General features: G+C 54.9%; 1 protein-coding gene across 1 annotated transcript; it reads right to left on the bottom strand.

Annotated features, from left to right (window-relative positions):
• Positions 1 to 153: 153 nt before the first annotated feature.
• TBX21 (T-box transcription factor 21) lies at positions 154 to 12,075 on the bottom strand. The gene is made up of 6 exons (XM_072782201.1): positions 11,581 to 12,075; positions 3,095 to 3,249; positions 2,659 to 2,780; positions 1,956 to 2,114; positions 1,757 to 1,818; positions 154 to 1,520 (listed from the first exon to the last, which is right to left on the bottom strand). The coding sequence occupies exons 1-6, from the start codon at positions 12,069 to 12,071 to the stop codon at positions 902 to 904; spliced, it is 1,608 nt and encodes a 535-aa protein (XP_072638302.1). The 5' UTR covers positions 12,072 to 12,075; the 3' UTR covers positions 154 to 901.
• Positions 12,076 to 12,349: the final 274 nt, after the last annotated feature.

Below are 12,349 nucleotides of genomic sequence, written 5' to 3' on the forward strand. Positions count from 1 at the left end.
CTCCATTTATCCCCTAAAGGAGGCCAATCTGGATTCCTAGGAGGCTCAGGTTCTTGGGGCCTTCAGCTGCTGCTGGAGAGCCATGGTGCACTTTGCACTTCCCAGTGGAGTCCCCCATCCATGTCCCCTTCCAGGGCACTGAAGCAGGACACATTCTACAGTTTCATGTTTATTTTCAGAAAGTGATGAAGACAGAAGAAATATATCCAGACACCACTCTCTGTACAATAAATAGCCTCCCCGTTCCAAAAAAAATAAAAAAGGAAAAGGAAAAAAAGCGCGCACGCATACACACAACCAACCCCCCCACAAGACATTGCTTCTTGAGGTGTGCACCATCCCCCCCTTCCTAACCCTTTCCTCGAGACCCCCTGTCTCTGAGCGGGTGGGGCCCAGGCCAGCTGCCCCAAAGTCCTCGGAGTCCTGTCGCCGACCCTGGCTGGCTGGCCGGCTGGTGTAAAATCCACGGTATTTTTATTTTCACACACACACAAACAGAATTGCCCAAAGTTCATTCTACAAAGGAAGACAGCCAAGTCTCCAGTTCCCAGTCTGCCCCACCTGGCCCCCACCCCACCCCACGGACGAGGGGAAGCTCCTTTGTGTCCAAGACCTTCTTGTTCTGTTTTCTGTTCTCCAGCTGGGAACCCACAGCCAGAAGCAGCACCAGGTAAATGACTGTAGTTAGGGCAGAGGAAGGGGCAAGGGACACGCCTCTCAGGTTTCGCAGTGGGCCGGAAGCAGCGAGGGAACCCCAGAAGCCTTCTCAGCCCCCCTCTTCCTCAACCAACTACAAAAGGAGAAGGGACGGAGGGAGCTGGGGCCTCCCAGCCCGGAGTCAGTTGTCTGCATTAGCTGGTGTCCTCCAGCCCGATGACACGGTTTCTGTCATGTCATCGGCTCAATTGGGAAAATAGCTATAAAACTGGCCTTCAGTTTCCTTATCAAAAGGAGAAGGGGCCCCAGCAGGGGAGGAGCTGTCGCCACTGGAAGGATAGGGGGAGACGCGCCTCCTCTTAGAGTCTCCTTCACCCAGTCCCGAGTCACCGGACTCTGGCCGGATAGGGGTGATCTCAGTCCACACCGAAGGGGAGCCCTGGTCCTCTGGCCCCCGTCCCTCTGAAGCTCCAGGACCAGGTTCCATGGGGAGAGTCCGCATGGTGCGGAACCAGCCGCTTGGGCCCATCTTGGGAGGGTACTGGGGGGCCATTGGCCAGCCAGCTCCAGGTGCCAGGACGTCCTGGCCTCGGTAGTAGGACATGGTGGGTCCAGGGGCGGAGGGCAGGAAGGCAGGCTTCATGCTCACTGCCCGAAACTCGGCCTCGTAGCTGTGGTCCCGGGGGCCCCCTAACCAATAGGGCTGGGAAGCCACGTCCTTGGCCTGCCCTGGAAGGTCGGGGTAGAAGCGGCTAGGAACGGGATACTGGCTGGGTAGGAGAGGAGAGTAGTGGTCTCCCCCAAGCAATTGACAGTTGGGTCCAGGCGGGGAGGGCACGCTGGTGTCAACAGATGCATACATGCTAAAAAATAAAAAGAAGAAGAAAAAGAAGGCAAAACAAACAGTGGTCACGAAGAGAACCAGTCACCTGTGAGCCTGCCTATTATTGCATGTCCCTCCCTGGACCCTCTGTGCCTGGCCCGCTGGCCCTCCAGCATCCATCCCACCTCCTCCCACTCCCTAGCGGCAAAGATATGCTCCCGTGTTTGGAGTCAAACCTCCATAGGCCCTTGGTGAGCTAGAACCAGTGGCACTTACGACTCAAAGTTTTCCCGGAATCCTTTGGCAAAAGGGTTATTATCAATTTTCAGCTGAGTGATCTAGAGAGAGGGGAAACAGACGCACCTGAGTCCTGAGTCTGGGGCTAGGCAACTTCCAAATCCCCCACCAGGGAAGACTGCGGGCCCCACTGTCCCGTTCCTGCCCCTCGCAGCTCAGGCCCGCCAGCTGCCCTTACCTCCGCATTCTGGTAGGCGGTCACGGCAATGAACTGGGTCTCTTGGAAGGTGAAGATGTGTGTGTTGGAAGCGTTGCAGGCCGCCTCCGGCTCCCCATCGTTCACCTCAACGATGTGCAGCCGAGGCTGGTACTTATGGAGAGACTGGAGCACGATCATCTAAGAGAGAGCCGCATGCTTGTATCCCTCTGGCCAGGCTAGAGGGGACCCTGAGGTCATCGCGTCCATTCCCCTGCCCTGCTACCGGGTAAGTTCCCCCAGGCCCTCCAGCTCTGGTCCCCAGCCTCTCCAGGGCACCAGTTCTGCCCTCTTTGCCTGTTTCCCACCCCGGGATGTCTACTGTGACCAAGGTATTAGCACAAGCAGGGCTTTTCAGGGGTGGGGCTGTTAACAGTATTGCTCAACTAGGAAAGACTTGGTATCCATTCTCTGGGCGGGGAGGGCCCACTGGCACCAACTCTATGCCCAGCATGGTGTACCAGTGACAGTGGCCTGGGGCTCAGTGAAGAAACCCGCAGGGCTGGCTTGGCCCATGCCATCCTGAATGCAATCCCGTGAGAGTCCACTCCCTCCCACCTCATCTTTGCAACACGCCCCCCCCCCCCCAAGGTGAGTGGAAAAAGAACCAAAGTCAGAGAAGAAGAAAAGTGACTTTCACAGAACAGAATCAGTCAGGGGAGGTGGAGGGTGCAAGGAGTCCCACCTGGGTCACATTATTAGAGGCCCCTTTGTTGTTGGTGAGCTTCAGTTTCCCGAACGAGACTTCCTGGCGCATCCAGTGCGCTCCAGTGTTGGGGGAATCTGGGTGGACGTACAGGCGGTTTCCTGTGGACAGTGAACCTCTTTGGCACGCAGCCCCTGGGGACCAGGCCCCTGGTGATGGGCGGCTTCTTCGCCCATTCTAGGGTGGCAGGGGGAGGACCGGATAGGGCAGAGAACTGAGTAGAAGACAGGTTAAAGCAGACTAGAGTAGACAGGACAAACAGAATGGGAGTGAGAAGCGGGAGGGGATAAGGGTGAGACCAGGAATTCAATCTTAGGTCTGGTGGGGCAGGGGCTTGGGGGTTCCTCCTGGATCCACCAGGGGGCGCCCAGTCTCGGAGAGAAAGAGTGCCCACCGCTCCCCAGGGCACTCCTACCTGGCATGCTGCCCTCAGCCTTTCCACACTGCACCCACTTGCCGCTCTGATACCGCCAGTGGTGCTGGTCCACCAAGACCACGTCCACGAACATCCGGTAATGGCTGGTGGGCTCCAGCCCCGCCACAGTAAATGACAAGAACGGGAACATCCGCCTGAAAAGAGAGAGACCCCCCAGCATCTGTCAGCCCCCCGACCTCACAGCCAGCTGACCCTGCGCAAAGGCTTTCGGTGGTGTCCTAGAGGCACTTCCATCTGGTGAAAGAACCTACTGGAAATGATCAGGGAGTGTGCCAACCAGTTCTTAAACACCACCATATTTTAAAAATTAAATTAGGGCAGCCCCGGTGGCGCAGCGGTTTGGCGCTGCCTTCAGCCCAGGGTCTGATCCTGGAGACCCGGGATCAAGTCCCACGTCCGGGCTCCCTGCATGGAGCCTGCTTCTCCCTCTGCCTGTGTCTCTGCCCCTCTGTGTGTGTGTGTGTGCGTGTCTCTCATGAATAAATAAATAAAATCTTAAAAAAAAATAAAAATTTAATTATATAAACTTACAATTAAGTACATTGCATTATAAGCCAAGGTACTAAATCATCAAAAATCATCACTTCTCAGTTCATTTGCTACAGTTCACTATCATCTCTGCTCTTTTTTTTTTTTTAAAGATTTTATTTATCCATTCATGAGAGATACAGAAAAGCAGAGACACAGGCAGAGGGAGAAGCAGGCTCCCTGTGGAGAGCCCAATGTGGGACTCGATCTCAGAACCCTAGGATCACACCCTGACCCAAAGGTAGACTCTCAACCACTGAGCCACCTAGGCGTCCCTCATCTCTGCTCTAGAGGTGACTTACACCTCTTGTTCCTGTATGACAGAAATACCAGACAGCCACTGCCTGGCTCTTCCCGACTCTGCATTCAGTGATACCACGTGCGAAGCTCGAAATCAGCCATCACGGGAGTATTTACACCACGGAAATCAGCAAATGCTGTGAATCAGGGCTTTTTAAATGTTTCTCTTTTTCTTTTCTTTTCTTTTTTTTTTTTGGTGGGGTGAGCTAACATGAGGGATAGTTTTACCTCACCAAGGAAATTGTCAGTTCTTTTTCTTTTCTTTTTTCTTTTCTTTTTAAGATTTTATTTATTCGGGCAGCCAGGGTGGCTCAGCAGTTGAGCATCGCCTTCGGCCCAGGGCATGACCCTGGGGTCCAGGGATCGAGTCCGATGTCGGGCTCCCTGCATGGAGCCTGCTTCTCCCTCTGCCTGTGTCTCTGCCTCTCTCTCTCTCTGTGTCTCTCATGAATAAATAAATAAAATCTTTAAAAATTTTTATTTATTCAAAAGAGACACAGAGAAAGACGCAGAGACACAGAAAGAGAAGCAGACTCCCTGCTGGGAGCCCAATGCGGGGGCGGGGGGGGGGGGGGGGGGGCTCGATCCCAGGTCCCTAGGATCATGACCCGAGCCAAATGCAGATGCCTAACTGACTGAGCCACCTAGGCGACCCTCAGTGTTTTTCTCTCAGAGAGTCAGTTGCCAGATATTAGCTGCATGCCACTGTTGCTAACCTTAGTCTGCTTCCTGGTGAGGAGCAAAGCCACAAGCCAGCCCCCTCAGGCACTTCCCTGTAGGCCCTCATGCCTCAGTCCTCCAAGCTCTGGTGTGGTCTTGGTCCCCGACCCATCTTTCCATGGTGGCTGGCCATCACCGTGCTAACACTCCCAGCCCTGTGGCACCCACGCTCTCCCTGCCCCATCCTCCTGGGCCTGGTGTCTGTAGTATGGCCTGCCCCAGGCCTGAGCCTTCAGAGAAGTACCCAAAATCCTAGATGGAACTTCCCATCCACCTGAAAGAGTTCTGTTAAGCACAATCCTCACACTCAAAGTCCTGCTTCCCAGGAAAAGTGGAGGAAGTTGAGTTTGGGATGCTGCCCTAACCTCCATTGTGCCAGTGTAATAGATTCTGAGAAGGAAGCACTTCCATACCACAACCATCTCTGTCACTTCCACCATCTCCACCCCCACCTGCACCATCACTACAATCCCACCTTCACCAACACCCCCCATCACCACTATCACTACGACCAACATCACCATCCCCACCTTCACCATCACTACAACCACCACCTCCACCAACACCCCTCATCACCACTGTCACTACAACCACCATCACCACCCCCATCACCACTATCACTACAACCACCATCACCACCCCCACCTGCACCATCACTACAACCACCACCTCCATAGATACCCTCCATCACCACTATCACTACAACCACCACCTCCACCACCACCCCCATCACCACTATCACTACACCTATCACCACCAACACCCTCCATCACCATCACTACAACCACCACCTCTACCATCACTGCCCCCGTCACCAAACCATCACTTCCATTATCACCATCACTACAATTATCCTTTCCACCACCAGTACCAACACCAATACCATCGCTAATTCTAATGGGATAGCTTTTCTTTTCAAACCCAAAGAGGAAGAACAGAGTTTTCAGGATGGCAGAACCAAATCCTCATCAGAACTACTTTTCATTCCCACACACCTCTCCCCTCCTCCTATGAGAAGTCATGGGAAGAAAGACACCAGTCCATGAGTCAGGAAACCTGGAGGAGGGAGAGTTCCAGAGGCCTAGGAATACTTTGGGGTGCACCCTAGTCCCCAGAAGCTCCCCGAGCAACACCATTAATAACCTTGGGAAGGTCTCCCCACAGTCCTGTCTTCTCCAGACTCTCCTATGCTGAGAAAAAAAAAAAAAAAGAGAGAGACTTACTAGCCCCATCCCCTGGAGTAAGTTAATTCCCAAACCAAACCTGCTTCTTCACCCAAAAATGGAGACAAGAACTCTTATCCATTTTTCCTCTGAGAGCTGTGAAGCAGTTTGAAAGATGTGAAACTCAGCTCATCCGGTCCCTCCTCCACCCAACCCTCTTGCAGGCCCAGAGCTATCAAGGCCCTCTCGCCTGGCGGAAGGACCCCGAGCAAAAGTCCAGGCTCTAGCTCCAGGCTCTGGGTTTCAGGGGCTCAGTGGGCCAGTTGGCTTGAGAAATCAAAGGTCAGGGATGGGACCTGGAGCGATTAAGGCTGCTGGGACAGTATTTTCAACGCATCTCTACTACTAATTCATTCTATGACAGTGGTCAGGTTGCTCGGGTTTTTTGTATTATAACCAGTTCCTATCCAAACTTGTATGAATAAAGGAAGAAAAGGATATATTCATTGTGCCTCTCCTTAGCAGCAGCCAGTTCACCTGAGATGTAAAATGTTATTTCCAATTTTATACTCAAAGAAACCAAGGATCGGAGAGCCGAGGTGACGCTCCTTGGTGAGAAACAGAGTCTGTGTCTCCTGACATCGGCAACCATGCTGTGGTGTTCATCTCTCTACCCTGCTTATCTCTGGTGGAGGGAAGTGAAGGAGACACGGGAAGAGATGGAGGAAAGGAAGAGGAGAAGGAAGGTCTCGTTTCACCCTAAAAGTCTAGAATCACTGCCAGCTGGAATCCCAAAATAGCCCCTGCTTTACATGACACTTTGCTGGGAAGGAACAGGGTCTGGTGCCAAACTAAGCTCTCCAGAAAGACCACTTATCATTCTGCCCTGAGAGGACAGAGCCCAGGACTCTAAATTCCTCCACTGCTGCTCAGGACTATCCCATCTTGAAATGAGATAGTCCCATCTTGAAATGACTCGCAGGGTCATCATACTACACCCCCGCCCTATCCTGAACACCTCTGATACGCTCCAATTCACCATCATCACGTACAAGTCACAAGGAGGCAGTTTCTTCTAAGTCATGTTGGCAAGATGTTTTAAAACTGATTATCTAATGCCAATGAGTCTGTGGGGAAATGGGTGCTCTCACACACTCTTCGTGGGGGTGTAAAATAGCAGCATCTTTCAGAAGGATACTCCGGCAGTGCCTTGGACCTATCGAACTGTAAACTGCTCAGGCATCAAAGGATCTCCTCCTTCCATCAACCTCAGACCCAACTTAGTAGAAATCGGACAGCCACTAGCAAACAGCCAACAGAAAGTAAAGCTGTATTCATCTGCCCCAAGAGAAATGAAGCCAGTAAGTCCAAATTAAAGCAGGCTTAAAGCTTCAATAAACAAACAAACAGACAAACAAATTGTTTGAAAGATCTAAAAAGTTCTCAAGGTCAGGAATGTAGGCAAGGGGAGGCCACCATGGCTATGAGGCCAGTGATCAATGATGGAGGACAGGGTGGCACTGTATTGTTTTCTCGACCGCTAAATTCACACACGCACACATAAATGCAAATTGAGCTTCTTAACAACAGAGCTACCCAAAGTTATCTTAATTATAATAATCAACTAATCACACCCAGAAAAGTGGGGATTGCCAGCAACGAATGCACACCCACACACCCACACACACAGACGCCCGCCTCTCTCTTCCTCTACTGAGAACGTCTACCATCAACTCTTCGATGCACGCTGACACATTCACAGCACACATACACACACCCAGCACCACACCAAAACACAGCACAAGCCCGGGGTAGACACCCCGAATCTCCACAAACACGCAGAGTGGAACTCCAACATTTCCAACTGGCCAGTCCAACATTGGGTCTCACTTTCTCCTCCCCACCTCAGAGACTGGGTCAGGCTCTGGTGCTGGGAAGTGCCATCCCCCAGTGCCCAATCCCGTTACTGCCCATGGAGGACAGACATGTCACTTGTCCATACTGAAGGAGGGGTCTTGGGTGGGTGGGAGAGGAAGGATTTGGGAGGGAGTGAGTCAGCCCAAGGCAAAAAGGCCGTGGGGCTGTGGGTGGGCCTGGGCTAGGAGGATTTTTCAGAAAGGAAGAAGGCCGTGGGTGATGTGGTAGTGACTGGCAGGTCACTGGAACCCACAGAGGGACAGTCAGCCCTCCAAATGGGAGAGAAAGGGTGCTGTTCTCTGAGCCCTTGATCTTCAGAAGCCAGTTGCAGAAGGAAATGGCCGCCGAGTTCCCAGATCTCTGGAGCCCAGGTTCAGGTACCTGGGTGATGTGGGCTGGTGGGGCTGAACTGGGGCCTCTGTGTTCTCTGTCCCCTCCACCCCACCACAGGGCCTCTGAGGTCTGATTTGAGGGGAGGGACCAAAGAAAATGGTGAGGGGCCACTGCCCTCTTCCAACGGGGACCCCATGGTGTCGGAAGCCATCCCTCAGATAGATGGAAAGCATAAGGATTGTGAAACACACATACACACACACACACAATTATGAAATGATCAGGGAAATTTGATGATATTTATGAAATTCTTCGCAGTATTGCTAACAATATTGTGTTTACTTTTAAAACGCCATTTTTAGGGGACCTGGGTGACTCAGTTGAGTGTCCAACTCTTGATTTCAGTTCAGGTCTTGATCTCAGGGTCATAAGATGGAGCCCCATGTTGGGCCCCATGCTGGGTGTGAAGCCTGCTTAGGATTCTCTCTCTCCCTCACCCCCAAATAAATAAATAAATAAATAAATAAATAAATAGAATTGTAAAAAGCTATGTTTAGATCTACATAGAGAAATTTTAAGAATGAAGGAATAGGGGATCCCTGGGTGGCTCAGTGGTTTAGTGCCTGCCTTCTGCCCAGGGTGTGGTCCTGGGGTCCTGGGATCAAGTCCCACATCAGGCTCCCTGCATGGAGCCTGCTTCTCCGTCTGCCTGTGTCTCTGCCTCTCTCTCTGTGTCTCTCATGAATAAATAAATAAAATCTAAAAAAAAAAAAAAGAATGAAGAAATATAATGCCTAGGATCTACTTACTAAATACTTAACACCATCACAATGCAATTGCAGACTAGGCGGTGGGAGGCAGAAGCAAGGATAAAGAAGAAACAAGATTGGCCCAGTAGTAACAACTGTTGAAGCTGGGTGATGGGTAGATGGAGGCCTGTGAGGTTTTTCTCTGTACTTTTGTACATATTGGAATTTTTCATAATAAAAGAAAGTAGGTGTATGGATCTAAAAGGGAGACAACAAAACTTGTCAAGAGAGAATTATTCAGCAAGAACATAAAGGAAAGAAGGAAGCCACAGGGGTAGTGGCGGTGACCTTGCAGAGACACATCCCCATGAGACACCCCCTAACCAGGCTGCGGGCAGCCCACAGCCGGCCCCACACCCACCGGATCCCTGAAGTTCTGGCCAGTGGTCTGCCCAGCCCACCCCTCAAGACTTGAAGGGCAGGGCCCTGGCAGCAGGTTGTAGGGAGACCTCGGCCAGGCCCCAGAGTGGGAGGGCTTCCTGAGTACCCAAGAGTACAGGCCTGAGTTCAGGTCTGCTGAGTGACCGAGGACAAGCCACCAGCTGTCCCCATGCCTCGTGTCTCTAGCTGTGAATGGGGAGACCTCTCTACGTACGGAGCACACGGTGAAAGAATGGAAATGAAAGCACTCTGAATGCATCAAGGCCGTTGGACAGCAGAGGCGGCTGTTTTTACTCCTGGCCTCGAGGGGCTGGGTTTGGGTGCCCGTTCTGCCAGCGACAGGTGTGCTGTGTAACCTCGGAAGAGTCTCTTCCTGTCTCTGAGCCCATTTCCCTGTCTGTGAAGGAAGGGGACTGGAGAGGATCTCCTGGGTCCCCTCCAATTCAGACTTGAGAGGACTAAGAAGCCTGGGCTGTGCCTGGGAGCACTCAGAGGGGGCTAGGGTTAGGGGGACGCAGAGAGGAATTATCAGAAGGCTGAGGGCATAAAGGCCACACCAGAAAAGAAAAGGCCAACTTTCCTGGGTTCATCCCAGAGAAAGAGGAACAGCTCAGCCCCTTGGAGCTATTTGTGGTTGGTGGATCCATCCCTCCATCCCAGGCCACCCCACAGAAATCCCTGGAAAGGAAGAACGTCCCAGCAATGCCTAGATGGAATGCCAATCCCCCTGGGCCTGCATGGCTTCCCCACTCTTTTCCTAAGCCCCACACTGGGTATCTGCCCTTCAACTCCTCCTGGCCGCACTGATGACACAGGTCCTCCACGCAGAGGTCCTCCCTGGTCCCCTGCCTGAGCAGGCCCTTACTGGGAGGGATGGGTGCAGGCTTTCACATGCCAGACCCAGGCAGGGCCCACTCGGCATTGCTTACTAAACAAATACCGCACCGGTGGCAAGTTTCTCTTTCTTTCCCCGGAAGCAGTACCCTTGGCCCCAAACCCTACCCCTCTTGCACTGGGCTCAGGGGATCCTGAGCCATGGACCCATGGGTTCCCAATGCTGGATCCTACCCTGGAAAGTATCTGGCCAGGGGTGAGGCAAGACTTTCAGGGGACAGACCTGGGAGGGAGCAGAGTGAGACTGGCTGCCAGCTGGGGTGGGTGGGTTAGCTTCACCTGCTCAGGCCCATGGGTATGTGTGCTCTCCGGTGGGGCCTGTGCCTAGAAGGGATCTGTGCCCCCCACACACTTTACCATCCCCCCCAAACACACTCACACCAGACATATGAGCTCTCAAAGTACTACCGGAAAGGAAACTTGGCAACTGCTCCTCCATGTCACCAAATCCTAGGGCTTACCCACCTCCCAAAACTGACCTGTGCACAACAGCAGCAAAAAGCCTGGGAGAGGTGTGCGGTGGGAGGGTGGGAGTAAGAGAGGTGGGGGTAGAGTGGGGATAAGAGAGATGGGGGGGTAAGAAAGGTGGGGGTGGGGGTATGAAAGGTGGGGGGGTGGCGCTGGGTTACTGGTCACAGCACAGGACCCTGCCCTCTCCTCCATCTCCCCACACATAGGGGCAAAGAGGAGTCCTGCCCCATCAAATCCAAAACGCAGCCCCGCTCTGCTCACGGGGACCCCCCCATCGAGGTAGAAAGTGGGGCAAGGGCTCACCCCAATTCCGGGTGAAACCAGAGGTACCTTCTCCCTCAAGCACGGTAACTTCGCATTGCACCCACTCTCTCCATCTCCCTCCTGAGTTCTGCCTGTTGGTGTAACTTTCTGGGAGAAAACAGCCCCCAGAACTTTCCTGTCCGCGCTACAACTCCCTCCCTGCTTCCCCCAAAGCCTAAGCCCCACTGTGAGCCACACCAAGACACTAGCAAAGTCTAGACAGGAGAGAGAGGAGAGGGAGAGGAGGGGAGAGGGAGAGGAGGGGAGAGGGAGAGGAGGGGAGAGGGAGAGGAGAGGAGGGGAGAGGGAGAGGAGGGGAGAGGGAGAGGAGGGGAGAGGGAGAGGAGAGGAGGGGAGAGGGAGAGGAGAGGAGAGGGAGAGGAGGAGAGAGGGAAAGGAGGGGAGAGGAGAGGGAGGGGAGAGGGAGAGGAGGGGAGAGAGAGAGGAGGGGAGAGGAGAGGGAGAGGAGAGGGAGAGGAGAGGAGAGGAGAGGAGAGGAGAGGAGAGGGAGAGGAGAGGAGAGGAGAGGAGGGGAGAGGGAGAGGAGAGGAGAGGAGAGGAGAGGAGAGGAGAGGACAGGACAGGACAGGACAGGACAGGACAGGACCACCCCCGCCCCGGTCCGGCGGCCGCGCGTCTCACTCACCGCCCCTGCTTGGTGATGATCATCTCCGTCTGGTGCTGATTGAACTTGGACCACAACAGGTGGTTGTTGAGCGCGACTCTCAGCTTCCCCGACACCTCCAGCCCCGCCGGCAGCGCGTAGTCCTCGCGCGGCCCCGGGTAGAGCCCGGAGCGCGGGTCGGGGGCCGCGTAGCCGTCCCCGGGCTGGTAGCCCTCGGCGCTCGCCGCCGGCGGGAAGGGCTCGCCCACCCCGGGGAAGCCGGCCGCCTGGGGCCGGGGCGGGTAGGCGTAGGCTCCGAGGAAGCGGCCCGGCGGGGCGGGCACCAGGGCGCCCCCGGCGTAGGGCGCCCCCAGGCTGGCGCCCCCGCGACGGTCGGCCGCGTCCTGGGCGCCGGGCTCCGGGTAGAAGTAGCGGTTCTGCGGGTCGGCGCCGGGCGCCCGGCCCTCGTCGCTCGCCGGCATCGGCTCGGTGCCCGTCAGCATGTCTCCGCAGCCCCGCGCCACGATGCCCATCCGGGGCGGGCTGGCACCTTCCCGCAGCCGTCGGGGACCGGCCGCTCTCCGCGCGGGGGCGGGCGCGGGGGCGCGGGGGGCGGGGCCCGGGCGCGGGGGCGGGGGCGGGGGCCCCCAGCGGAGCCCGGCCTCGGACGCCTGGGTCCTGCGCCCGCGTCTGGCGGGCGCGCGGCAGCTCCCGGGCTGCGTCTCCAGCGGGCCGCTGTCACTAGCGTCGCGGCGCCTTTGCTGTGGCTTTATGAAGCTCCCTGGGCTCCCCCCACCCCACCACCTCGGCG

This window comes from Canis lupus, chromosome 16 (genome assembly GCF_048164855.1).
Source record: "Canis lupus baileyi chromosome 16, mCanLup2.hap1, whole genome shotgun sequence".
Lineage (NCBI taxonomy): Eukaryota > Metazoa > Chordata > Mammalia > Carnivora > Canidae > Canis > Canis lupus.